This window comes from Coturnix japonica, chromosome 19 (assembly GCF_001577835.2).
Source record: "Coturnix japonica isolate 7356 chromosome 19, Coturnix japonica 2.1, whole genome shotgun sequence".
Lineage (NCBI taxonomy): Eukaryota > Metazoa > Chordata > Aves > Galliformes > Phasianidae > Coturnix > Coturnix japonica.
Genome location: NC_029534.1, coordinates 6,339,881 through 6,367,001, shown reverse-complemented (window position 1 = coordinate 6,367,001; position 27,121 = coordinate 6,339,881). Strand labels below are relative to the sequence as shown.

Genomic DNA, 27,121 nt, shown 5'->3' with positions numbered 1-27,121 from the left:
TTCTTTCTTTTTTTCTTTCCTTTTTTCCCCCTCCTTTTTCTGTCCGAGTGGAGAAAAGGTTCATTAAGAGGTTGACCCCCACTTTACTTTTTATTCCGCTCCTGTTCCCAATTTCGGCACCACGTGACGGTGGGAGTTTGGGTTGAAATTCACTTTTAGGAAAAGAAAAACAAAAAAATCAAACCGTGTTTAAAAAACTATAAAAAAAAAAAAGAAGTAAAACTCCTGCCCCAGAAAGGCCTGATAGCCCATGGCTGCAGCACATTGAGCCCTGTTTGTGCAAGAGGCCCCCGGTTCCGGAGGGGCTGTCGCGATATAGGGCACTTCAAAGCACTGTGGGTTGTCGCGACATGGGGCAACACATCCCTATGGGTACACATTTCGGCTGCGGGTGAGTGCGAGGTAAATGGGGTTGCTTTTAGTAATCGCGACAGCAGAGAGAGGTGATGCATTGAGTAGCGACAGCCCTCGGTGACTGTCTCTGCTCTCTGTGTTTCTCCCGGCGGTGGGAACCCCAAGAAGGCCGCGGTCAGGGGCTGTGGGGGCTCCGGCCCTGCGCTGTGTGGGACAGGCAGAGCATCCCCGCTGCCACGCTCACCTCGGGGCAGCCCCAGAGGAGCGGCCCGGGCCCTGCAGCCACCGCTTCATCTGTGCCGTGTGCGGAGCCACAGCACGTCCCCTCCACAGCAGGAGATCCGCTGGGGAGACCCGCACCCCAAATCCATCCCTATTCCCCTGCTCGGAGCGGCAGGGACGGTTCTCAGTGCAGCAGGTCCAGAGGTCTCAAACCCGACCTCCTACCCGTGGCCTCTGTTCTACAGCCCTCGGCCCTCCTTCCCCCGCGTTCGGGGAGCACCGGGCCCTCAGGGGTCTGGAGGGGTCTGCGGGGCCGGGGGTGCACCCTCCTTCCCCAGTGCCTTCCCGCAGCAGGACGCAGCCTGGGAAGCCCCGGTCGCCGCAGGCCCCGTGCAGAGCTGAGGGGAGGCCTCGTGCTGAGCCCGGTGCGCCGTGAGCCGGTGCTCGGTACCCAGGACCGGTGCCCAGCGCTGGGCCGGGGCCGTCGGGAGGGAGCGGGGCCGGGGCGAGCGGAACGGGCCCGGCGGAGCGGGCCGGAGCTGCTCAGTGGGGACGTGATTGACAGCGGCAACGTCAGCAACAGGAGGGGAAGGGAAAAGGGAGGGGGGAGACAAAGAGGGAGGGAGTCGAAAGGCCCCAAACTGGATCTTTATGGAACATTTTTCGCGAAGATCAAGGGAAAGTGAATCCGCGCAGTGGGGGATGCCCCGCACGCCGCTGCCATCGGGGGCCGCCGCGCCTCGCCCGGCCTGAGCGCCCCGCGCAGCCCCGCGCTGCCCCGTGCTCCCTTCATGCCGCAGCCGCCCCGAGGCGAAGCCAGGAGCCCCCCGCTGCGCCCGCTGCCCCCCGGCCGGCAGTGTGAGTCCGGGGCTCGGCGGAGGGAGGGAGGCAGGGAACGGAGGGAGGGAGCGCGATGCGGTTCAGCCCCGCAGCACGCCGGGCCCCGGCCTCTGTCCCCGCGGCCTGCGCCGTCTCTGTACCCGGCTGCTGCCCCTGCTCCTGCCGCCCCGTCCGAGGGAAGGGGTGCGGAGCTCGGGCAGAGGATACAGAGCTGCATACGGTGCTGCTCGTGCAGAACCGAACGAGCCGCGTGTCCCCTTGCACGGCCCTGCGAAGCACCGCTGAGACGGGAGCTGGAGCTCCGTGGTCCTCAGCCCTTCCTATGGAGGAGTGGGGCTGGCAGCGGAGCGCTCCGTCGGTGCTACAGCTCCGGGGGACGTCAGCCGGTGTCGGGGCGAGCACGGCAGGGGCTGGGAACCCGCAGCTCCCCGCGTCCGTCCGTCCCTCCGCGCAGTAAAAGTCGGGCTTGATGCGCGGCAGCCCCGGCGGAGCTGTCAGGCCTTATCTTTATTGGCTTTTCCCAGTCTCCTTCCAAGTTTAAGAGGGGCCCTTTTATCTCAAGCCCTGCACTCCGCCTGTTTACGCTGCCCGGCTCCGCCGCAGCGCTTTGCCCGCAGCCCCGAGCGCCGTCGCGGAGCCCCGACGGGACGGGGACAGAGTAACCGCCGGGCCGGGCCGCTCTCCCCGGCGGGTATCGGCCTCGTACGGTGACAAAAAGCGGGGAGGGGAGGAGAAGTGAGTAAGGGTCGGGGCGGGGAGGCTGCGGTCACATCTAAACTGAGCTGCCGAGGCCTCGATCTGGAGCACGGCCACGCGTGGGCGGCCCCCCCCGGGAGGGCAGGCGGGTCCGGCCCGGCTCGTCCAGGCTCTACCGGGCACAACGGCTTCCCCCGGGGCCCGGGGTGTCACGTCCCAGTCTGCCGAGCTCAGGCGGAGGGACCGCCGCCTAAAGAAGCACCTTCGGGCCTGACCCCGTCGGTGGCAGCGGCCGGGTAGGGGGACTCGAGCTGGACGAAGCACCCAGTGCTGCGAGCTAACGGTGCACCTCTCTTCACCCCCTAAGGAAATGCTCCAGGAGAAAAGCCTGTCTGAAACCGAGGAAGGGTTTCCAACAGCCCCCGCACCCGGCCATGCGGACTCCTCCGCGGGCTCCCCCGTCCTCGGCGTAGCCGGGGGCAGCAACACGCCGCTCAGCAGCCCGCAGCTCCCCGACCCCGAGCAGGTACGCACGGACCGCGCCGTCGAGCAAACGGGCACCGCTGCCCATCGTGTCCTGCCGGGCCGGGAAAGCCGCTTCTGCTCTTGGTGAGGTGCCGGAGCTTCTCTCGGCCGCGCTTCTTTCCAGGCAATGGGTCGGAGGATCGCAAGGAAATCGCTATTTTCAATTACTATAATTTTTTCCCACTTGGTTTATTTATGTCGTTTCGCCCCTCGGTGCGGTTATTCTGCACGGACACATTCTGAGCAGCGTCCTGCCCGGCGGTGCCTTTCGGTGCCGGTTTTGGAGTTGCTGCTTTATTTTGGTCTTTTATTTTAGCTAAATGAAACCTCCGCCGTCGCTGCTGCTCAGCCCCCATCCCGCGGAAAGTAACGCGTTCGCTCCGCTCTCAGCCGAGCAGAGCCGGGCGGCCCAGCCGTGTCCCTACGGCCATTCCCGGTTCGTTTAGGGAACCCTCGGGCGCCGTCGGGGACCGCCTGTGCCGTCGGGGCACAGAAACCCCTATAGAAAAACGATAATAATACCAAAACCTCTCAGAAATCCCTTTGGCCGCGGTGCCCGGCCTGGATGTAAAGCTCTGCAATTCCAAGCGAGCTCCGTTTGTTGCTTTGATTTTTGGCAAAGGGCGGTGGAATTTTCGGTACCTTCTCCTACCCTGAGCTTCAGCTCTCCCCGTTGCCCCGGTGCCGTCGGACGGCCCTTCCCCGGTCTATCCTCGGCCTCTCGTTGTTATTCTCATCCTGTTTATTTTATTTCACTTTATATTTGCAGACGATAGAAAATATCAAAGTCTATCTCCACGAGAAGGAGCTATGGAAGAAGTTCCATGAAGCGGGCACCGAAATGATCATAACCAAAGCAGGCAGGTCAGTGAGCATCCCCGCGGCTCTTTTGTTTCTGATCCGTCCGAAATGCCCCCATCCCTTGTCCCCATCGCTGCGGTGCCGCAGTCGGTGCCGTTAATAGAATTATTTTGTCACCGTGAGGCCGGATTTCAGGGCGATCGTTTTCTCTCTGCAAACTCTGAGTGTGCTGGAATGGGGCAGCAGCGAAGAGTGGCTGCAGGGAAGCGCTGGATGCATTTAATCCCCGCTCTCTTTGGTGCTGCTTCTCTTTATTATTTTTAGTTTCCTTATCAATTGGGTTTTTTAAAAGGACTTTATCGTAATTGCGGCTCAACTTTTAGGTTATTTTTTACCCCTCTACTCTGCACAATGGGACGTTTGGTACCAAAACGGTGCGAAGGTTTAGGATGTGCTTTTAGGTTCAAAACTGGGATATTGAGAGGTGACGCTTCCCAGGCCATCGTGAGCAAATCCTGTCATTCCTTAGAAGCGAAATGGGTCCGAATTGGATCCAAATCACAGCGCCTTCACTCGAGGCCCGGTCGGGGGAGGGGTTGGGGGTGCACAGGGCCCGTCCGGGCTCGGAGAGCTGCAGGGATGGCGGAGTGGGACACAAAGCACAGAGTCCCCCCCACTCCTCCATCCTCCCAGCCCTCCATGAGCAGAATACAACCGCTGTGAGCATTCGGCACCGAAATACGTTCCTTTCCAACAAAGCTGCGCGGTGCCGGGCTGCGGCGGAGAACCCGAATTGCCGAACTTGGGTGTTTAAATGAGTTTAATTCATTTTAACTCATCGAAACTTCAGTGGGCGCAGAGCTGGGGGCTCGGGGGCTGGGGAGGGGGTTGGGGGATGTTTCCCTTCTCCCGGTGCCTCCCAGCCCACGGCCCACGTTCGGAGCCACTCGCTGCCCCATCCGCACCTTGGGAGGAGGTGCCGGGCCGGAGCTGCTCCCTTCTGTCGCTCTTTGTTTTGTATACGAAGCGATCGGTCAGGTAAATGCCCTTATCGCGTTGTGTAGGGCTCGTTCTGTGGCTTCGGCTGATGGGAAGAACCGGATCCGTTCTGATAGGGCCGCTACTTGAGGCAGCCGAGGCGGGGGGGATCAAGACCTCAAATATTTTACCCTTAATTTATAGTATCTGAGCGTGTCTGCTCGGGACGTGTAATATCTTTACCAAATTCTAGACCCTAAGCATCCCAAATGTGCATGTTATCTCTTTGTAAGTCTTAACGTGGATTGTTTAAACAAATCCATATGGGTAGGGCTCAGCCCCACATTCTTTGTCCGGAGGAGCTGGCACTGCACCCCACACCTTCGCCCCGAGATGGGGCGGCAAGGGGGTGAGGAGGACAAGGCAGTGGTGGGACACAGCGTTGCTGGGTGACAACCAGAGCGGCTTCTAAAATTCGGATCAGTGAAATAAATAGAGACATAGACGCAGCGTTAACAGGAAATTAATAGTATAGATGTGTTTAATAATAATAATATTAATAATAAAGCAAAAAGAAAGAAAACCAAAAGAAAAACCCTCGTGCCGAAATCCCCCAAATTCCCCAAAACAAAACGGTGATTTTAGTTCTTTTCCCTGCGTCCAACTGAAAACAGCCTCAAAATGCGGGGCGAGGTTTTGTCGGCGAGGGCCGAGCAGCTCAGGTCCCTTCCTTTCCCCTTCATCCCATCTCATTCCGTCCCATTCGGCCCCGTCCAATCCCGCAGACCCCCCCTCCCCCCCCAATGTCGGTACCGGGATCAGAGCTGTCCTGCGTTGCGAAAGGCAAAACGCAAACCGAGATCTACAGCAGGTTTCATTCCCCCTTCCATGCGAGCCGTTTAATAACAAACAGTGCCAATAACGAGCCTCCCCTCGACCCAATTAAAAAGAAAAAGAGGGTTGATGGAGGATTGTGTGTATTTGTATTTAGCGCTGAGGTGGAAGGGGGGGAGGGAAAGCGGCGGATTGCAGGCATTGATGGGGCCCGCATCCCCTCCCAACAGGCTCAGGGATGCTCCGCGGATGGGACCCCGGATGGTGGGGGCTGCTCAGCCCCAAAGGCACAAACGAAAAGGGATCGAGTCCCAATATTTCAGTTTGCGACCCCTCCAAAAAGAATACATACATATATATGTATATAAAGGAGACTTTCGTGACAAGTTCGCTCCGTGGGGAGGAAACGCAAAGCTCAGCGGAAGCGCTAATTCGGCGGCCGCGGTGTAAAATGGGCTCTCTGTCTAAACAAGGCAAATATCGATAACGTGGGGTTGGGGGGAAGCGGGGCAGTCATCGGGTTCGTTCTTTGCGGCGCTCCGCAGAACGCGGCTACTATAAATTATGGGGAATTTAGGGCTGAGAATTACTTTGGGGGATTATTACTCCCTCTCAGGGCTGATCTGTAGGAGACATTAGGAGAGCGCAGCGAACTCAGCGCTGCAATAGGAATCGCGTTGTTGCCAAGAAAGCGTGATTTATAAAGTGGAAACATCTTTAAAATGCGCTCGCTATCTTTTTAATGTTCGGCTGCTTCATTGTGGGAGGGAAGAGGGAAAAAAAAAAAAGAGAAAAGGAGAGAGATTATTTTATATTAAAAGGATCATCATAAGATAAAAAGTTTATGTTAGTGAAGTTCGCTGAACTCTGCATCCAGCCGCGCTTCCTTCGGCCGTAAAACCCCGCACCTTTCGGGCCGAAGCCGTGGGGCTCTGAGCTCCGTATATCGGGGCTCTGAGCTCCGTATATCAGCGCTCCGTCCCCGTCCTCCCCCCCAGAGCTTCGCCCTAATTACGAATTTGCCCTCGGGAGAATTTTCTCGTGCCGCTTTTTAGAGGATGAAGACGCTGCTCCGTGGGCCAAAGCGGGTTGAGGGGCTGCGTAGGGACGGGGGGAAGAAGAAGGGGGCCGGGAACGGCCTTGTCGGATCCCCAGTCCCAGCCCCGACGGGGCGGCTGCTGCCGCTGCCCCGCGTGGTGCCATGCGGGGCCCCGCGCCCTCATTGCTCCAGCAGCCCCGACGGGGCGGCCGCTGTTCAGGCTGCGAGCACCCACTGGCCGTTCCTTTTATTTCTATAGGACACGAATATCCCCAAATCTTCCCCGAAAAATAGTTTTCCGGGCTGTTGTGTTCAGACAAATGAATGAAATCGAGCTGGAAGGGGCTAAAGGAGACACGCGGGGTTATGGCGTGGTGTAGAGCAGCGGGGTCCTCGCAACAGCCCCGTGCTACGTGCGGGGCTTTGCAGGGGGTGGGCAGTGAGGGGGCTGCGCTGGGTGTGTGGGTACGGCTGTTCAGGGCAGGGAGAACACGGGGTACTTCGCTCTAATTCCTCTTTCCCAATGTGACTTCATTTAAGTGAACAATTGCTGTTGGTGGTGTTGGGTTTTGTTGTTGTTGTTTGTTTTTTAACCTCGCGGCAAAACCCTCTGCAAAACTCCTCATTCTGTGTTCGATCTCTCCTTCCAAGTGCTGTTTTCGCAGGAAATGAATGTTCCCGTACACACTCGGGGCTCTCCTTTCTGCCAGCCTTCATTTAGCTTTGGCTGTTTGCTGGGGTTTCCAGGTGCCAATCCCTGTAGCTCTGCAGTTTCTATCCAGATATTGCAAGGGACAAAGAGTTTGATGCAGCCTAAAGGCAAATCTGTAATAAATAGCAGCTCACGTTTACCATGAAGAAAAATAAGTCGTTATTATATAGCAGCACCACCTGCTCAGGGATGGGAGCAGGAGATCATAGAATCGTTTGAGTTGGAAGGAACCCGAAAAGGTCACCCCGTCCAACTCTCCTATGATGAACAGGGAGATGCTGACCCTGAGTTCTGGGGGTGTAACAGGGACAGCCTCAGCCCAATGGTGGCAGGTTCTGAGGAGCATATGTAGGAAAATATTGCACAGGAAAAAGAAAAAAGAAAGGACTCAATAAAGTGGTTTGCATGTGTGGAAAAGACGCCCCCCCAGCCCCCCCCCCCCTTTAGATGTTCAGGTTTCATTTTAAAAGTGGCTCGTTTCAGTTTTAAAAAGAAACAAAATCTGTTCCCAATCAACTTTAGTAAACCAAAATAAAAGTAGTTTTTAGGACATCAAGGTCTGAAGAAGTATAACTGCTTTGGCTGAGCTGGTGCAGCTTTCCTCTGCGAATAATCCCTTAAAGGTTCAATTTTCCATGGCTCCGTAGGGCATGTGGATGCCCAGTTCTCATTACAATTAAAGGGAAACTTTAGTCCAGAACCTTCTGAGGCAGCTACAAGAATCTCTCCTGAAGGTTTTTGGTCCAAAAGTAAACCTTAATATCCGAGCAGAGCGCTGGAATGTGAGCCATCAACTTAAAACTTGGAAATAAAGCGGATATTTCAGGAATGTTTGAGCTGTTCAGCCCTACATTTGGGGTCCCGGAATTACCCTCTTAGGGCAAAGTCCTGCTTGAGGGGAATGGAGATCATTGCTGTGCTGTTGGCCGTCCTGCTAACGATGTCGACAGCTTTGGCAAAGGGATGGAGTTCTGGCACGCCGGGCAGGGCAGGGATGGGATTTTGTTTTTCATTCTGTGATCCTCACTGTTGGGCTCATGAAGATTTGGGATGCTCAGAGCTACGCCCGTTCCCAAAGCCTTCCCCGTGATGGCTGTTGGGTTTGGCCATGCACAGAGTAGAGGATGGAGGTCCCAGCACCACCTCGACACCCACGCAGGGGAGGACATGTTCCTCAGCTGTGGACGCAGCCGTGCAGTTAACCAAGTCCTCAAGTACGTGAGAAACAATGTTTTATTTAAAAACTGGATGCCAGAAAAAGGGGAAGAAAAAAAAAACCCAAAGAATGAAATTAAGCCTCGCCATCCCAAAATATAAAAATCCCTTAACTGTCTGACCTCTTCATCACTAGGTCATGGTCCTGCCACCAGATAAATCTCTCCTATCTGCCCATAGACTGAGAGTTCAATGTTGCTTGTGTTAGTGACAGTGAATTTGGGGCTGAAAAATGAACTACTGATGAGAACTCCTGTTGAACCTGTATTGTTTGTTATTCTGAGGCAAGGATCTGGCATGGGCTAATCCAGCACTTCAAAGTTAACTGCTCTTACTTTGTATACAGAGCGTCATAGCGGAGTGGCGTGGGTGATAAGAGAAATAAGGGACTGAGGTTAGGAGACACTGGGAAAATGGGACCCTGTTGGAAAACTCTTTGATCTCTTTAAAGTATTTTCTGAAAGCAAGAATCTATCAAAAAGGAAATGCCATTTAAAAGCCTAAAAGAAACAGCTGACATCCCCAAATTTGTTTTAATCTGCCCCGGAGAATATTATTTTTAAAGATGCGTGAAGTCAATGGAAGAAATATTTGTCAAAAGAAGGGAAATTAGGAAAAAGAGGAAAGTTCATCAGAATGAGAACGTGGTTCTTGGGGCCTCCACTCACCATTCCTTTCTCTCGTAACCATGAAGACAAGCGGTAACATCCATAGGCAGCCGTGACCAACTCTGGTGGGGAATTTAGTGCCGTGTTCTTTGTTCTTGGGGTTTTAGGTGTGCAGTCTGCATTGGTGCTTTGGGAGCATCACTGGGGGCATCTCTGCCCACTTCTGAGGAGGTGGCCTTCAACACGTTGGCCAAAATGCTGAGTGATTTTTGTTTTGTTTTTCAGATTGTTTTACACCCCCGACGTGCCACAGGGATCCCTTCCCAGATAGGGCTGTGCTTAAGTGTCTGAGTGCCCAATCCCTGCACTTTTCTTGCCCACCCCAATACCAAGGACTGCAAAATCACTGCCTGTCCTTGAAACCTTCATCCTATTGTAAGTGCTGTTGAAAAACAAGCCTTCACCTTCTGAGCAGCTGAAGGACTTTGGCACATTTTTGCCCCAAGGAGACAGAAGGGAGCCCTTGGCAGTACCAGGGCCAGCACAGGATGCAGGGAGAGCTCCAGTTCCTCTGTTCCCATGTGCTCCAGAGGGCACTGACTCAACCTTTAGCAGGACATGGTTGGGGCTTCACAGGGCTGTTGTCCCCTGTTCCCTGTTACCATGTCCCAGTTCTCCTACACCGACCTGGACTGAGATATGGGTCAGATGCCCATGAGCCTGAAGGGAATTTCTACCCCAAATAATGAAAGCAAAGCTTTCCTCTTATTGCTCTGATCCAAATCCAACCAACCAATTACACATTAATTAAATTTTGTTTGAACATAATAGGAGCCTTGGCTCCATGTCAGTAACTGCTCCACAGCTGAGGGGACTGGGTAGCAATAGAATAAATAAATAAACAAGGGATGCTTATTCTAACAGTTCATTTTAAAACAATTTGTGAATATCACATAGAGATAAAATGTGCCTTGCATAAACTTAGCTAAGCAGTGACTGCTTCATTATCAGAACAAATAATTCACCAGCACATCATCTTTGAAGCTTGGGAGGGCTCTGGAATCATGCTGCTTGTTTATTTTCCTGGCTTTTGCTGTTTTTGGTACATTTCATCTGCACCAGAGCTGTGCCAGAGCCCTGCTTGTGGGACACAGAAATGTCCCCATCCATGTCCTGATGTCCAACAGAAGGGTTCAGGAGCCCCTCAAGGTTTGGTCTGCATGGTCCCTTCTGCACTGAGAGGGGATGGGGAAGGGGAGAAGAGCATTTGGATGTGTCCAAAATTGAGGTCTGTCAACCCAGCTCTTGCTGGGTGCTTGTGCAGGGCCATTCCCATGTTGGGCCTTTCAAAAATAGGGCATAAAGGGGAAAAAACTCAATGTGGGGGCAGTGGTGGCATTTGCACACATCAGGGGCTTGCTGCATGCTGGGACACCTCATCCCAGGGCTTTGGATCCAAACTGAAGGTGGACAGGCAATGCCTGAAGCTCTACTCGATGTTGGTTTTGCCCTTTGCTGCATACCCAGCACAGAATCCCACCAAGATCCCCAGAAACCCCAAATTTACCATTTTCATAACCAGTCCTGGCAGGATCGAGTGCGGCAAAGCAGCCGGTGGAACTCTTGGCCGCTCTCAATGATCAAGTGAGCTATTGTCGGGGAAAGTTGGCCAACATGCCCCATCCTCTGCGAGAACGCCCATCCACAGGGGAGCTCCTGCCCAGAGCCATGAATCGAGCAGGCAGATGCTGGCTGTGTCCCAGCGCGCGCCGGGAGCTGCACGGAGCCACACAGGTTCTGTGCTCCGTGCACTTTTATTCCTAAGCAAAGCTCTGGGATGGCTTTGAGTTGGATGCGGTGCTCCGCTTTGCCATGCCTCCCCACCAGCAACGCACAGCCTGTGTTTGTATCCTATTGCAAGGATGTATTTACTAAACCAGCCCCTGCCAAGGGGTTGAGAAATATGTTTTCATTAAGAAAATTAAGCTGACAAGTCCCTGGACGGCGCATTAGTTGCATATATATATATATATATAATTTTTTTTAAAGGCCAGAATGCAGCAGCTAATAATAATGATGAAATGGTCATGAGCAGCCAAATTACTAAAACCTACCCCGTGTTTTCCTGGAAAAGAATGTGGGGAGTTGGCAAACGTGGCGGCGGCTGCTGACGGCTGAGCCCAACGCTACCACCGTGAGATAGCGAGCGGCGCGCAAGTTAAGCAACACCTCCCATCAGATGCGGGTCCCCATTTGTTATCCTTAAAGAATTCCGGCTGTATATATTATAGTAGTACTTTGGCTCTTTGTATTTATTTTAGAGGGCTATACGAAAGAACATTATAAACTCAGGCATGTCCATGCTGTATGAACTCCATATGCTGAAGCTTAATTTTAAACGCCATTAAAAAAGCACTTAACATTTACAATATATCAGTCCGGCTACTTTAGCAGCTTGGATGGGCTTTGGTAAATGAAATGATTGAGGGAAAAAAGAAAATCAGAAGCTCAGTGTTATAAAACTTGGGTACAGCGCAGCGATCATCAGATCGCATCATTCCCTTTGCTGGTTTTTAATCTGTTCCTCCTCTTCTTGGTTTCATTTTTAAATGTAATTTTAAGGCCTATTTTTTAATATTTTTTTTAATTAAAAAAAAAACCAAAACTTTTGGCATTCAGATTGGATTCCTTATGCAATTTTTTTCGATGTGTGAATTGGGCTGTGTATTCACAAATTGAAATGTCCTACTGTATTTATACAGGTGCTTACCTGTATGAGGGCAAGGTTAAGAGGAGCGCAGAGTTTATGAATGAAAATCAAATACGGACATTGGTAAACCACCCCTTTTTAGTCCCGGCTAATTACATGGTAAACATCTGGAATTTATGCAGGGCATGTAAAAGAGTCGATTGAGATGATTTCAAACAGGGCCCATTTTGTTGCCTTCTCCCCATGCTGCTACAAAATGGTGCTTCTGGACCAAGAGGGTGGCAGAATGGCCTCCGGCGGAGCAGCAACATTAGGGCTTAATTAGAACAATCAACGACCCCAGAACAGAAACATTTTCATCTCTCATCCCCTTGTACTGGTGGTAAGGAGATGTCGCAGCCCACTGGGTGGCCATCTTGGCCGACTGATGGAAGAGCATGGTGAGCTGGTTTGCTCCATTGACTTAGTTGGTGCATTTTGTTTTCTAACTGGGTGAGGAGGAGATTGGGAAGATGGAGCCAAGAGAATAGCGGCTCAGAGGATGTGCTGCATAGGAACTCTTGAGTCACGGCCTGAACCACTGATTGATCTCCTGGGGAAGGGACCCAGTGAGCCCTGGCAGCACAGGTGAAGGCAATTCAGCTGTGTGACTGGAAGGGGTGGAGCCAGGCTGCACCTCTCTCAGACCCCAGTTAAGGGATGAGTGCCACTGAGGAAGGGTCTGTTAGATCACATATATATTGGTCATATATACTGATAAAATACCAAAAAATGCTGTTTAATATTGCAAAGATTTCTTAGATAAGTGAGATATGCACAAATATCTTTAAAGATAGATGATTGCAGTGAAGCTCTCCATTCCCATGCACAGCCCCTGCTTGTGAAAGGGCAGTTCTCACTCTGGCATCATATAGACAGCAATCTGCTTTATAGCTCCTTTGTCCCAGCTTGGATTCACCATGCACTGGTGGTGGAGCTGCCGTCTGGGGCACTGCTCTGTGTTTCCATCTACTGTGTGTTGCTCCCTCATGTGTTAATCCTTTGCTTTTCCTAAGGAGGATGTTTCCAAGCTACAAGGTCAAGGTGACTGGAATGAACCCCAAGACCAAGTACATTCTGTTGATTGACATCGTTCCAGCCGACGACCACCGGTACAAATTCTGCGACAATAAATGGTAAGAGGACGCTCCCATGTTTGCTTTCCTTTCATTATGAATCGTAGTTGGATGGATAGTTCCACTGCCCATGGGTGAGGATAGTGTCCTAGAGCTCTGGCACGGAGTGGCCATAGACCCAGTGACCATCAGTGGCTGAAAGTTAAAGCCACAAAATACTAAATAGAGTACTCTGGACAAGTCAGGCAATTACCTGCTGGTACATGTGGATCAACCAGCTCCAAAGGTCTGGAGGTTATCTCAGAGGAGATGCCATAGGTTGCTTGGCCTAATGTAGGCATATGAAAGTGAGCCCACAGCCTGAGTGTGCCAGGGGCTGGAGGGGGTGACCCAATGGTACGTTTTGGCCTTAAAATCACAAATCTATGGGAAATGAGAAAAGTTGTACATTTCTTTCTCCAGCAGCAATATTTTACATTTGGGGATGAGCTATGAAATGTGGGGGAACAGCTCTCCCACCCACCGCCTCTTTCCTCTCCATTCAGTGTTCTTCCACCAGAGCTTCTCCCTCTTTTGTAATTCCCTGACTTTGCTGTGTCTTTGATAGTAAAGTTTCTTACCCCAGAGGCAGATGGGTTTTGCTTTCTGACAAAGGGAGCATGTTTTTTTCCCTTTTGTTTTTCCCCAAAACAATGCCCAGCAGCCTCCCTCACTGAGAATGGGCTGTGCTGGTCTTTTCACCATGCAGCAGTAAGCAGAAAGTCAGGACAAGCCATGGAAATCTTGGTATTCATTTCAATGGGAACAGCAACATCCTATAAAGCTGCAGTAATTCACTTGCACATTAGGGCTGCTCTAGATTACAAAAATTCCTTTTCTGCTCCCTTTTGTCCTGCAGTGCCGTTGGGTAAGAGGAGTAGATGGAGCGCGCAGCCCACTTTGTGCCTTAACCATTAAGCCCAGGATGATGGATAGTTGTTAACTTTGTTTAATTTAGCTTTTGCCAGCCCTAGAGCTGTTTCCCCTTTTCATTTTATTGCTGCTGGAAAGTCTCTGTTGTTTTTGGTCATAATGCTTTTATTGGTGTTTTATGAGAAAAGAACAATACACAGTAATGGGGGAGCTGCCACGGAGCGATGCATCGCAGTGAGGTTTCACATCAGTCAGTGCTGGTGGATGGGCTGGATATGTGGGAGAGGAGGGATGTGGGCGCAGAGGGCAGCACCCAACCCTGTCCCATAGGAGCTGACACTGAGTGCTGTCTGCAGAAGTGTCTTCTGCTGGATGGCCTTGAAAGGCTCCATCTGTGTCCAGCCTTCTCCAAAGACCCAAACAAGGTGTCCTCCTTGGTGAATGTCAACACCATGACACGAGGAGATGATGGCTCAGCTCTGCCAGCTGTGACACTGGACAAAGAGCTCCCATGGGCAGTGGGAGCCTCTTGGACACCCAGTATGGCCCCCAGGACACAGCTGCTCTGGGGTTTGCAAGGGGAGGTCGATGGTAATGCTTTGTGTGGGGCTGTCAGTGCTGCAATCTGACTGCTGTGCTTGCAGGATGGTGGCTGGGAAGGCAGAGCCAGCCATGCCCGGCCGGCTGTACGTGCACCCTGACTCACCTGCCACTGGAGCACACTGGATGCGGCAGCTCGTGTCCTTCCAGAAGCTGAAGCTCACCAACAACCACCTGGACCCCTTCGGGCATGTAAGAGAGAAGTTCTTTGAGGGCAATCCTTTGGGTTGGGCCCATAATGAGCATGCTGGGTGGGATGAAGGGATGGATGCTGGATGCAGTGCTGGGTGAGATGCAGGGATGCAGAATAGGCTGTTGCATGGTCACAGGGATTTTGTGGGGTTTTAAGCCCAGCTGTTGCCCCTGAAGCTTGCAGAAACAAGTTGCATGAAGACATTTTTTCTCCAGGCTGGCTTTAGTGGTCCTATAAAAGATGGAGTATTTCATTTGGAATATATTAATTAGTGTCTATGGTGAATGCAGTAGTGAGAAATGGGCAGTTATCTACCCCAGTGTGTTTAACAATACACCTGATGTCTTCTACTGTCCCAGTTGAAAGTCACATAGAAACAAACCAACCTCAGTGGGTGGAGAGAGGGAAATAGGGTCCAGAATGTTCTCTGTGCACACAGTTTTCTGTGAGTTTCCCACTCCCAAAGCCATGTACACATGTCCCGGTGCTGCTGCAGAGCGGCCGTGCCAGCCCTGCCCCTGCCCTGATTGCTGACCCCAAAGGCTCCATGCTGACATTATCAATCACAGCCACCCCCAATCCTTCACTCATCTTTAAGGGTGAAAGCATCATGGCAGTGAAATGGGAACAGCCCTATGGGGTTGTGCAGGAGGAAGCAGAGCCTCATGGCAGAGCTGAAGTGTGCACAGCTGCCCTGTGCCACTCGCTGTGCAGTGTCCCTCCTGCAATCCTATTGCATTTTCCCTTTGCATGGAAGTGTGGCTTAGTATATATTGCTGTTTATGTTGTAAAATGTAAACCATAAAACACACAGGATGTTCGGTGTGACCGTAAAACAAACAGGATGTGTGGTGTTGCTTTTGCAATGCTAAATGGTTGCTTCTCCCAACTGTGTCATTACTTAACTGCAATTTTAACACAGCTTTCGAGTTGGGAAGAGCCTTCCTCCTCCTTCTGTCAGTGCTCTGTCCTGCCACGGAGCTGTACCATGACACGGATGGAGCTCCCTTTGTGTGGGGTTCAGCCACTTCTCCGACAAACCCTCTTGAGGCCGCTCAATGAGCAACTTGCTTTTGAACAACCTGGGCTCAGCACCCACTCCCTGTGAAGGTTCAGGGCAAGAAATACTGCAGACCACAGTCCCACTCCTGCACAGGGCACTGTGTTGTGCCAAATCACTCCTTCTCCTTTCTAGGAATCCATCCCAGCCGTCGCAGCCCCTCTCTTGAAGCAGCCTAAAGCAAACAAGTGCGGAAAGCCTCGTGGTTTGTTTGCTTCTCGCTCTCCAGCGCTGCTGGCAGGCTGTTTCCTTTTGTCATTGATTTCCTCCAAACCTCAAAACCCACAGCTCCAGGCTGCGCTGGGGCAGCACTGCAGGCCATGGGCAGCAGTCCTTGTTCAGTGAGCCGTGCCCTGCTCGGGTGCTGTGACAGCTGTGCAATGGCACAGCTCTGTGCAGTTCGTCAGGGAAGAATAGAATAGAAATTGAATTTTCAAGAAGAAATGAAGTGCAGAGCACTGTGATCTGCCTGCTGACTCCCATGGGGGAGCTGTGGGAGCAGAGGGAACATGCGCCCTCATGCAGTGCCTGCGGGGTGCAGGCTCCATGCTGATTGTGGGAGATTTTCCAACCATGAAAGGTTCCTTTCACATCAGGCTGAGCAACAGAGTTGAGAACGGATTAAGAAATCAGCAGTCAGTGAGATGCTTGGCTTTGGAGAGGTCGCTCTTATGCTGATGAGAGCACTGAGTCACCAGTGCTCTGAGCAAAACCCTGATGCTCATGTTTTGCTAAGCAATGTGTGCTTTGGGTGACTGTCAGTGTGACTGTCTGACAGGGATGGGGATGTGGGGATAAGGATACAAGGACATAGTATAGGGACGTGGGAGCATGAAGACATGGGGATGTGTGATGGGGACATGAAGACAAGGTGGCACCTCCTGCCTGCTGTGCTCCCAGGCACAAGATGAGCATCACTCCTCCCTGGGGAAGCAGGCTGTGCCCTGCCAAATGCTGTTGGAGCCCTCAGCTGTGTGAGCCATCGTTACATCACAAAAACAACCGCTTGCTGGAAGGGACGCGGGACGTTGGTGTGTCTGTCAGGGGTTAGCTCAGGGCACACGGGGAAAAACTGAGCGAGTCTCAACAAGTGCTTCCACAGTGATAAATGCCCATGAATGGAATTCCTCTTTCTCCAGAGGTTTCAAGTATGTAAACAACAAAGCGGAGGGTGCCTGTGAGATGGCCCTTATGGCCGCAGGGTGCTCGCTGCAGGGATCTGCGTTCCTTTGCTGTTGTCTTTCTTGTTGGGTTTCCCTTCATCTCTTGCTACGAGGTGTTGCTGGAGCTGCTCACAATGGTGGCTCTCTGACAGAAAAGTCACTTGTTTTGGTTTTGCACACAGTGCTGAGCAGTGCAGCATCAGAATGAGCGCAGAGCATTGAGGTTTGGTCCTCTATGGTGGTGGTGAGGACCCCTCTGAGATGCAGCTCAGTCCATCCGTTGGGCCAGCTGGGGAAGGGTGAGTGAGTGCATCATGTGGCTATTTCTGGCAGGCTGCGGCCAGGCCCATATTGGTTGGAAATTACACTCTTTTTACAGAATATATAAAAATATTCCTGCGGAAAAACAGACAAGGAAACAGAGATTAGAAGTGGAGATGGGCACAGGAGGCAGCTGAGGCTTAGTTTCATCCCCCAGCACATTGCTGCTGCACCTGCCCCACTCCCCGGGACCTCTGAATCACTGCAGGGCTCTGTTCCTGCTCCTGATCTGGTTTGGTTTTGGAGACGTAATCTCCTGAGGCTTAAGGCTGCGGAGTGCTAGGGGGTGATCCATCACTTCTGCTGACATTTCAAGTGACATTCCTGATTTTTCTTGGCCCCAAACTTCTGTTTTCTGGCTTTACTCTTTAATGCTGATGATTTTTTGTTACTTCTTTCTACATGTATTTTTTGTACCTTTGGTTTTATTTGATTATCACTTGGGTTTTCCTTCTCATTTTTTCTTTCAATTTCATCATATTTCTTTTTGCTTGCCAGGAACACCCAGGCCATTCATGTTCATGCCCTCTTAATCTTACAAAACCCCTCTCTTGTCACTCTCTTGCTGCACGCCATGTGGCCAGGCCAGGTCTGTGCCTTGGGCCACCATGCAATGGCACAGCTGTGGTGACACTGGTGGCACCCAGTGCCCCCTTTCTCTATCCATTTAAAACATTAAAAAAAAAAATGCAACCCTTTTGTCTAAGTCTGAAGTCAGTTTTTAGGGATGGTCATGAAGAAGAGCTCACTCAGAATACCCAAGAGATGATATTGCCTTTCTTATAACCCATCAGCTTTAGGTGACGTCTTCCAGTTGTGTTATGGTTGAATGGTGACGCCCAGCAGAGAGCTTTGTGCTGGTGGCTTTGTTCCTAAACCAAAGCAGCAGTGCTGTGCTGAGGCCATGGCACACGTCCCCATGATCACGGGGCACAGAATGTGTTCCCCTTCCCAGCATCTCTGTGTCAAGAACTCAGGGAACACCACTGCCCATTTCAGTTGATGTTAGGCAACAAAGGACTGAGAAAGAAAGAAAGCAAAAAATATCACATCATTGGCCATCGCACAGGGAACAATTTGTCTGAGCTCATGTTGAATCTTTTCCCAGGATTTTCCAGCCTCCCCCTCCTCTCCCCATTGTGCAAGCTGCCAGGATGCGCTCGGTGTGGGGCGGCTCCTCCAACACAGCCCTGGGTTCTGCTCCTACAGCGGCATCCTGGGGCCAGATGGGAACATGGAGGGTTGGGGCAGGTGTTGATGGAGCTGTGGAGGTTGCACATAGAGTTTGCTTGGGGCTGTTTGTGTTGTCATGGGTAGGATGTGACCCCCAGGCATGGGGCTGGGTGCTTCAGCCTAAAAAGAATAGAAGGAAGAAAGAAAGCAGCAGAAAAATGTATGAAAATGAGAGATTTTCTATTAGTTATGATGTGATCCCCTGGGAGAAGCTATAAAATTATGTGGCTTTTTTCGTAGCCATTTACTATTCAATATAAAAAAGGCAGTTGCCATGGCAACCGCTGCATCATATGATATTTGATACCTTGGAGAAACAGGGAGTGCTCTTAAATCAACTCCCTGAATTTCATATGGAAGTAAATACATTTTACTGCTGATTTTGGGGATGACGATGGGGCCTTGCCTAGCTCTGTCCCTTTGGGCCTCATCCTGCAAAGTGGCAAACTCAGACCCTGCAGGATGAGACACTGAGATGCTCACACAGTGTTTTCCGAGCTGACATTAAATGGAAGGAGCAAATGACACCGTTTTTTGATATTTGCTCTTGAGTGGGGAGTGCCAAAAAAGGGGGAAAAAATGAAAAGAAAAAAAAAGAAGAAGAAACGAACTATATTACGCTTTAAGTTCCAGCTGCCAACAGTGTGATTGCCACAAAGGAGTGAGGCAAGGGGGGTGGAAAATCCCATATCTGTGGGCCTGGACTTGGGGCCATCCATGGCCATCAGTGGGAGCACAGAAGCAATTCTGATCTCAAATCTGAGTTCCGTGTAGCCAAGCCCTGTCCCATCAATTAAAATGCCTCTCATTTTTTGACACAATTCTTTAAGTTAATCTTTCCACTGATGTTCGTCACTGCAGTGGAATTTACATTTGTTTTGCGTATTTTTAGCCAGTGACCGGTTTTCCACAGCAGCCTTTAAAAGTATTTATCCTGAATTGTTGGCGTTCTGATCGCGCAGGCGCAGAGGTTTACAGCTGAGGCCTGGGAGGATTTGTTTTGAATAATTTTCAGGGGCTTTGAGTGCATGGTTCTTAAACCAATGGCAAGCAAGCAGGATGTGTGTGCATTTCTTTCTTTCCAGCTAATTGGTGGTAGAAAAACAGACAGTGGACAGGTCAACCCAAAACTTGTATCCTGCACCTGGGACAAAGTGATGAGTATTTCACCCTGGGGCAAAGGACAAAAGCACATTGCAGTGGCTTAGATTAAGCCATTTTGGTGTTTTTCCCCCTCAAATATCAAGCAGCTCAAAGTGAACCTCCGGGAGGATTTGTAGCCATGGATGTAACCATGAGCATCCGTCAGCAATCCTTCCAAAGGCTTCTTCCAGGATCTGCAAAGTTGTGCTGGAAAAGACTCAGGCAGAAAAAAAAAAAAGGTTTTTAAAGGGATCATTATACCCCAGAGGGCACTGCTTTGGAGAGGAGGTAGGAAACAGGCTGCTCATCTACCCATTGGAAATCTTAAGTTAAATGGGTTTCTTGTTCCACCACTGACTTGCTCTGATTTGGAGCCACACGTTGCTTTGCCAGACCTGGGCAGCTGGGGACAGGAGGTGAGCAAAGCTCAGCACCCCTCAGCTTCTGCTCCAGACAACCCTTATTTATCAACCCTTAATTATTGAAAATTGACGTGCCCTTTCTTATGAGCCTGAGCCTTCTGGCGTTGCTCATCTCGGCTGTTTTACGAGAGGCCGACACATGAAAGCACAGCAAGAGCTGCAACCCAAACCTGAGCCGACCCTCTCAGCTCTACAGCCTGCGTATCAGCAGCCACAAAGTGCTTCAGAGACGTGATGCAAAGCTGATAAAATGCCAAAAATTCCTCATTCTCTCTCTTGGGGAGCAAGGAGGGTTGTCTGGAAAACGTCAACAATAAAAATTGTGTTTAAGTGGTATATAATGCAGCTGGCTACTGTGGGCAGATCCGTGTGGCCGGATGGAGGGGTGTGGGGTGCACAAGCCCTGAGCAGTGCCTCCTGTCCAGCTGGAGTGCAGCACTGCTGGGCTGTGAATGTCCAGTAGATCTCAGGGCAAACTTCTCTTTCTTATTATTTTTCACTTGAAATGGGCTAAATCCACACCTTGGGTAAACTAATGCAAATTGTGATTTTGTCCGTCCGTCCATCCATCCATCCATCCATCCATCCATCCATCCATCCATCCATCCTTCTGTCCTTCTTCCTGTGCACTAGCCTATCCATCCATCTCTCTGCCCATCCATCTGTTCACTGATTCCATCTATCCTCTATTCATCCACCCATCCATCTATATGTCCATCCGTCCACACACCCATCCATTCACCCATCTCTGCACCACCTCTTGCAGACACAACCTGTACAGTGTCTCTGTCGATTCCATATCCCCATAGGGCTGAATGTGTCTTGTGGCTGCTCAAGGTGGTGGCCAGCCTGGGGACAACCCATCCCCAGGAACAACCAGGATGGGGACAGCTCCAGAAGATGGTTTGGGAGTGGGAAGAAGAGGCTGAAGAGTGGTGGGTTGAGGAAACCAGAAGCAAAGAATTTTTTCTTTGCCCAGAGACAGGAATAGAGGCTTTCTTAAAAACCCATCCCACTCCTTAGAAGAAAATCCATTTCTCAAAACCACTTTTTCTCTGTCACATGTGGGTGCAGCCATTCTTGTGGCAGAACAATGCGGCACCAGCCCCTGCGTGCCTTGGCAGAGCCCAGAGCTGTGCCCTGCATATACCAGCTGCCCTGGGGCCAGGGCTGAATAACCGCTGCTTCCCACAGCCCATTTGCACCATGTCCCACCTGCAGGGGTACCCACGGGGTCTGCTGCATGACCTGGTTGAAGCTTTCTCTTAGCAGCAGATGAAAGAAAAACACACATATATGTATATATATTTTTCCCTCTGTGGTTTCTGTGATATATATATATATTTTGCTTTTGCTATTTTTCAGCTCCGTAAAGTATTTTATGAGGAAGCTTTATGGACCAGTCTGTTGGTGAATTATATATATTCTGCAGCTTCAATGTGAGCTGGGAAAAAAATTTACGGCTTTGTTTCCACCCAGGCTGACTCTGTCCAATAGCAATAAGAAAAGGAGCGTTCAGCAGAAAAGCCCCAAGTTCAGTGCAGCAGCGCTTGCCAGAGCAGCAGATGCCCTCTCTGCCGTGGGTTGTACATGTTATACAATGTTGTTTTCCTCCACAGTTTGAGAGCAAAGCTGAAGCGTAGCGTTAGCGCTCTTCAGTGTCTCGCTAGCCAAGCTGTCAAGTGGCCAAGACTTGTCATTTTTACAAGATTGGATTGTTCACTTTAACACCAATTGTTTTCCAGATCATCCTCAATTCAATGCACAAATACCAGCCACGGCTGCATATTGTGAAGGCGGATGAGAACAACGCTTTTGGTTCGAAGAACACGGCCTTCTGCACCCATGTGTTTCCAGAGACGTCCTTTATCTCTGTGACCTCCTACCAGAACCACAAGGTATGGCACTTTGGGATCCAAAGGGGCTCATTTTGGGCTGTGTGCTCCTATAGCTTTGCTTGGGGAGGGCACAGAACTGCTCACAAAGCTGAGTTTCCACTGCGGCCCTTTAACCTTGAAGCACAGCTGATGGGCCAGAGGATGCAGCTAAAGGGAAGCATGACAAGCGCTGGGTAACAGCAGCCTGGCAAGCCCTGATCATTCAGGATCTAATGAATTGGATAATAATAAACTCTAAGATGTCATTCAAAACAGGGAGCAAATCTAATAATGGCTGGGAAAAGATTGCACATAAATCTACAGCAAAAAGTAATTATAGCATGTGTGTTTCGCAAGACACACAAGGAATGCAACCATAAAACCAAGCCTAGGAGCCTGCACTGTGGCTAGGAGGTGAAGACAGGAGGGGGCTCCAGGTGTTTGTGTTTTGTCTGTGGGGGGAACACAAAGCACAAAGGCCTGGGCGCTGTGTGTTGGGTGTGTGGCACAATGATGCATCGATTGCACGACTGGGTTTCTCTGTATCTTTTCCATGCATTGGGTCAGGGCAGCACTGGTTTGCAGTCCCATCTGCTGCAGTTCCTGGGTGTCTCCTTCCCGGCTCCTCCCCTCCTCCTCCTCCCCTGTGGCTGCTCCAGGGAGATCCAGTTGAGGAAGGGTTGGAAGGACCTCTAAGACCATTTGGTCCAACCAGTGACCCATCGCCATAGGCACATTCCCATAGTAAAGCCCTGCAGTGAGATGGTGCTGTTGCTTTGGTTCCCAGTGGGAAACAGGACACGGATGTCCTGGCACCACCTCTTTTTCTGCACTTTAATAGGAAAATCTTCCAGGAATGAAAGTGAACTTCTTCCTGTCCAATAACCTTAGCAGAGCTCTTCCTCCTGAGCAGATGCCTGTGTGTCCTTTGAAGCATGCGGTCCTTGCAAGATTTTGCAATTAGCGAGCAGTTAAAAGGCTCAGAGTAGCAGTCTGGATGTGTGTGGTATGGTAAGACAGGGAAAAAAAAAGGTCTGTGTTTAGGCAAAAGTGAATCCTGTTTGAAAAGTTGTAGTCATTGGTGTAAAATGACCAATTGCCCAAACATGGTTAACCAAAAAGGCTCAAAAGCGCTTATTTAATACCTCCTTAAAATGTCGAGGTCAATGGTGCCTTTCATCCCTGAGGTCCCTGAAGTGCTCCATAAACTTAATACTTCCAGTGTCACTGCTGTGCTTGGGCAGAGGCCGGTGGCTGAGTGGCAGTGCAGATGATGGCTACGTCTTGTTTTGAAGGAACCCACTGGGCACCAGAGAGCTCAGCCCCTCTGCCCATCATTGCTATCCCATCTGTTTTCACATAATTTCTGCTTGCTTTCCTTCTCTTAAAGATTACTCAGCTGAAAATTGAGAACAACCCCTTTGCAAAGGGATTCAGGGGAAGTGACGACAGTGACCTGCGTGTGGCACGGCTGCAAAGGTATGGTTGGAGGACAGATGGGAGGGCTGTGGGTCAGCAGGCTGAATTTGGCTGCTGCACGTGGCCATATGGTGTCCGGCATGCACTACTCAGCCCCTTTGCCCTTGTCTTTTGCCCTCCCTACCTTTGAAAAGCTTTTCCTGTAACCAAGTGACACATTCCATGTGCTGTTGCAGTGCTTGCCCACGCCCGAGGCATGGTGAGGGTTAGCTCATCGTGCTTGGCAAAGGCGTGGAGCCATTGGATGGGGATGCGCTGGGGCAGCCAAACTCATATTTCATCCTCCTGTTCATGTTGATGCTGTCTAACTGGTAATAATTTGTCTCGCCTCCTTCAGCAAAGAATACCCAGTGATTTCCAAAAGCATCATGAGGCAGAGGTTGGTGTCCAGCCATGGCCAGCTCTCTACCAAGCCAGATGTTAACCCACTCCATGGCAGTCACCAGACCCTCCAACACTATCAGTACGAGAACGGTGCTCATATGCAGTTTGCAGCCTCAGATACTCAAGATCTGCCACTCAACACCTTCACAGCACAGAGGGATTCAGGGCTCTTCTATCACTGCCTGAAGAGAAGAGGTAACTTGAGTTTACAGCTAAAAAATATTACAGCATACAGGCCTAGGAGCACTGAAAGCTTACCCATAATCCCAGTTTGTTTTGGATGTGTCTCTTAGGCCTTAATCTGCAAAGTGATCAAAGTGTTTCAGAGGGTCAGGGCTCACAAGCTGGATTTTTGGGTGGTCGTTAGTGGTTTTGTCCCATAGAAGGCAAATTCAGACCCTGAGTTTAAAAAAAAGAACAACAATCAGTACACATAATTCAAATGGAATGAAGCCACACTGAAAAATAATCGCTTGATAAGTCATATGAATTAATAATTGTTTGGTGAAGGCCTTATCTATCCTTAAATGTCCCAACATGGCCATTAGTATTAAGGAAGCGGCACTGGATGAGCACTTAGCAGGAGGAGCCATCATAGTTATCCCAATGCAGAGCAGTGGGGTGGCGGTGGCCACGTGTCCTTCTCCTTATCAGCTGGTCCTAACTTGAAGCGAGCTGTAACCGCATTCTCTTCCTTTTAGTCCAGATCAGATGAGATCATGGCATGTTTCAAGTTAGAAGGAAAATTATTCACGCAGCCAAATCCTTCTTTTCGCATGTCTCATTGGCCACTAATTTATTTAAGCTGTGAGAATCCTCTGATTGTGGGCAAATGAGGAATCCAATACCACCAGAAATAAGGACTGTAAGGGAAATGTGTCCTTCTAGCAGATGTTAATTTGCAGATGAGTTCATAAATGCAGCATTCCAACCAGCTAACGAGCTCCTGCATGTGAGACTGAGGAGAAGGATGGGCAGCTGGAAAAGGTCTCCTTTATCTTGAGATATTTCTGCAGCTTTTGACACAAATATCTGGGAAATGTATAGTGATTTTGGTACTGACAGGAAGGAAGGCTGTGATAAGACCCTTTCAGAGACTTCTTGAGTTTGTCAGGAGTAGTGCTGCAGGAGTGCCATGGACCTCTGTTATCTGGATGAAGGTGAAGTAATCCCTGATGTGAGAACAGTCACTCACTTACACTGATAAATGTCATCAGCATGCTTGGGAGGATGATGGGATTAATCCAATATTTGCAACACGACGCCTTGTTGCTATTGCACGTTTTCTTTCCAAACTGAAATGTTCTGAAAAAGAGCAGTGGTGGTGTATCAGAACAATCCTCCACACTGAAGTCCCATCCCAACCCCATCCCTGAACTCTCTTTCTTCTCCTGCAGAAAGCGCACGGCACCTGGACCTGCCCTGCAAGCGCTCCTACCTGGAGGCCTCATCGTCAGTGGGCGACGATCACTACTTCCGCTCCCCACCGCCCTACGAGCAGCAGATGTTGAGCCCGTCCTACTGCAGCGAGGTGGCCCCGCGGGAAGCCTGCATGTACTCTGGGTCAGGGGCTGAGATCGCAGGCGTGCCGGCAGTGGACGACTTGCCGCCTCCACCTCCCCCGCTGAGCTGCAATATGTGGACTTCTGTCGCACCTTACACCAGCTACAGTGTTCAGACAATGGAAACTGTGCCCTACCAGCCCTTCCCAGCCCATTTCACAGCCACCACCATGATGCCACGGCTCCCATCCATCGCGGGGCAGGGCTCGCAGCCCCCGGGGAACAGCCACTTCAGCGTCTACAACCAGCTGGCCCAGTCTCAGGTTCGGGAGCGTGTCCCCCCATCATCTTTCCCAAGGGAAAGGGTTCACCCATCCGTGTGTGAGAGGAAGCCACCTTCCCCACACCTCAATGCCGCCAATGAATTCCTCTACTCCCAAAGCTTCTCCTTGTCGCGGGAGTCCTCGCTGCAGTACCATTCAGGAATGGGGACGGTGGAGAACTGGACGGATGGGTGACTCCGCGGGCCCAGCGGTGCCGCAGCTTGCGTTACCGCTCCAGGACGGTGCTCGCAGCTTGCGTTACCGCTCCAGGACGGTGCTAAGGCAGCGTTATACCTGTGGGTAACTTGCACTTGGGTGAGACGAGCATGCATTTCCCAGGGGCACGTGTGTGCAGGGAGCGCCCATCTCTGGGCACACTGAGAATTCCAGCTCCTGGATCCATCAGCCTCTGACTGACTGACTTCCGAATGAATTAATACTCACATCTTCATTATGGATCTGGTAGAAACCATCTTCTAGACTAACGAGTGAAGTTGTCTGTCATTCGCTTTTGCCCATAACAGTAAACATCCAAGAGCAGATTTTGGCTTTTTGGGAAAAACACGAGCTTCACCTGTATGGTACTCAGTCTGCGAAGTCACAGAATCCCCCAAACCAAAGGAAGAAGTGATCTGTTGGGCTGTGTAGCTCCAGGACTGCTGTAGCAGCACGTGTTAGGCTCTGTCCACCTGCAGAAATTCCCTTTCCTCTGATGCCAGTGGTGAGGTGCCACTCCAGACTCTCCCGGCGCGGTGCAGAGAGGAGAAGCACCAGTGTGCAAATGTCCCTTCTTACCCATTGATCGTGGCTGTGGGAGACCAAGAAGTGAAGCGTTACGCCCTGGGCCAAACAGCAAATTAATTGCAGCATTAGGAACAGACCCAGCGTCTTCAGACTCTGTTGATCAAATCACACTTGCTTATTGCAATATATTTATGAAGTTTAAGCTTAAAAGTCGCTAATACTTTCCAGAAAGAAGGGTTTCTGTATTTGCTGGTCCTTCATTTCTTTCGCATTCAACTGAAACGCGCCTTTTGTGCTATGTGTTTTTTTGTTTTTTTTTTTTCTTTTGCAGCTAACTTGGGAAGAATTGTTTTCAGCATAAAGGAGGCATAGAGAAGCAGTCTTTAATTGTGGGGTGGGAGCAGGAGGAGTTCCCGTTGCCTGTCAGGCTTTACAGTGTACAACTATTTGTAGAGCAGGTAAAAATCTGTGACCAATGTATAGGTTGTTACCATTGCTTACCGTGGAAGTATCTTGAGCTGACTCCGTCCGTGCTAACTTTGCCTGCAGGGTGCCCCCAGGAGGCACTGAGAATCGCTGAGCTGACTCACGCGGGAGGAAGCTGTGCTCCTTATGGAACAAAACTCCCTCTGATTTCACCTGAAAAGCCCTGCAGCAGGGTCTGCGTCCTTCTCTGCGCTGCTGAGGTGTGCAGCGGTGGTGCTGGGAGCTTTTTCCACTAAAGAGCACAGTACTGAAGCTTTAGTCGTGAATAGGGGGGTTGGGTTTGTTCTTCCCACCCCCTGCTTCCCAGCTGGGCAAAAGGCAAAAGGCTGAAATACACACTTGGAAGTCGGGAGGCACTTCTGCATTTGGATGAATCCATTCCAACGAAGAGAGGCTGATGAACGAGGGTGGCTGCTCGCAGTGAGGAAGTCCTGAGGCCACCGCCATGGAGGTCACGCTCCCACCTGGACAACCTGCACACACATTCAGCAGACAGCGTGAGACCGGTGTGCATTTTGTAATCGGATTTTCAAAATCACTACAATTTTTGCATGCTGAATAGCTATTTATATACATATATATATATATTATATATATAAAGGTATATATATATATATCACAAATGCAGGC

At 50.7% G+C, this 27,121-nt stretch overlaps 2 protein-coding genes across 9 annotated transcripts in view; one reads left to right on the top strand and one right to left on the bottom strand.

The window, feature by feature from the left end:
* Positions 1-2,300: 2,300 nt before the first annotated feature.
* TBX4 (T-box transcription factor 4) lies at positions 2,301-25,479 on the top strand. Its single transcript, XM_015880611.2, has 8 exons — positions 2,301-2,638; positions 3,407-3,501; positions 12,590-12,709; positions 14,206-14,353; positions 21,442-21,594; positions 22,964-23,052; positions 23,390-23,631; positions 24,834-25,479. The coding sequence occupies exons 1-8, from the start codon at positions 2,483-2,485 to the stop codon at positions 25,454-25,456; spliced, it is 1,626 nt and encodes a 541-aa protein (XP_015736097.1). The 5' UTR covers positions 2,301-2,482; the 3' UTR covers positions 25,457-25,479.
* Positions 13,706-27,121, bottom strand: part of BRIP1 (BRCA1 interacting protein C-terminal helicase 1) — a 117,791-nt gene continuing 104,375 nt past the window's right edge. For 3 of the 8 annotated variants that reach the window (XR_001558973.2, XR_004309327.1, XR_004309333.1), the window contains 2 exons: positions 23,695-26,964; positions 13,706-16,973 (listed from right to left, as the gene is read on the bottom strand). The gene's annotated coding sequence lies outside the window, so the exon portion shown is untranslated. The remainder of the gene's footprint in view (positions 16,974-23,694; positions 26,965-27,121) is intronic. The other 5 variants (XR_004309329.1, XR_004309328.1, XR_004309331.1 and 2 more) reach the window with 5 other exon arrangements.

What these genes read in the sequence shown, in the direction of transcription:
- TBX4 (XM_015880611.2), top strand. Translation starts at nt 2,483, where the DNA reads ATGCTCCAGGAGAAAAGCCTGTCTGAAACCGAGGAAGGGTTTCCAACA. An exon ending in AGCTCCCCGACCCCGAGCAG is followed by an intron (nt 2,639 to 3,406) that starts GTACGCACGGAC and finishes TTATATTTGCAG; the next exon opens with ACGATAGAAAATATCAAAGT. An exon ending in CCTCCTACCAGAACCACAAG is followed by an intron (nt 21,595 to 22,963) that starts GTATGGCACTTT and finishes CTTCTCTTAAAG; the next exon opens with ATTACTCAGCTGAAAATTGA.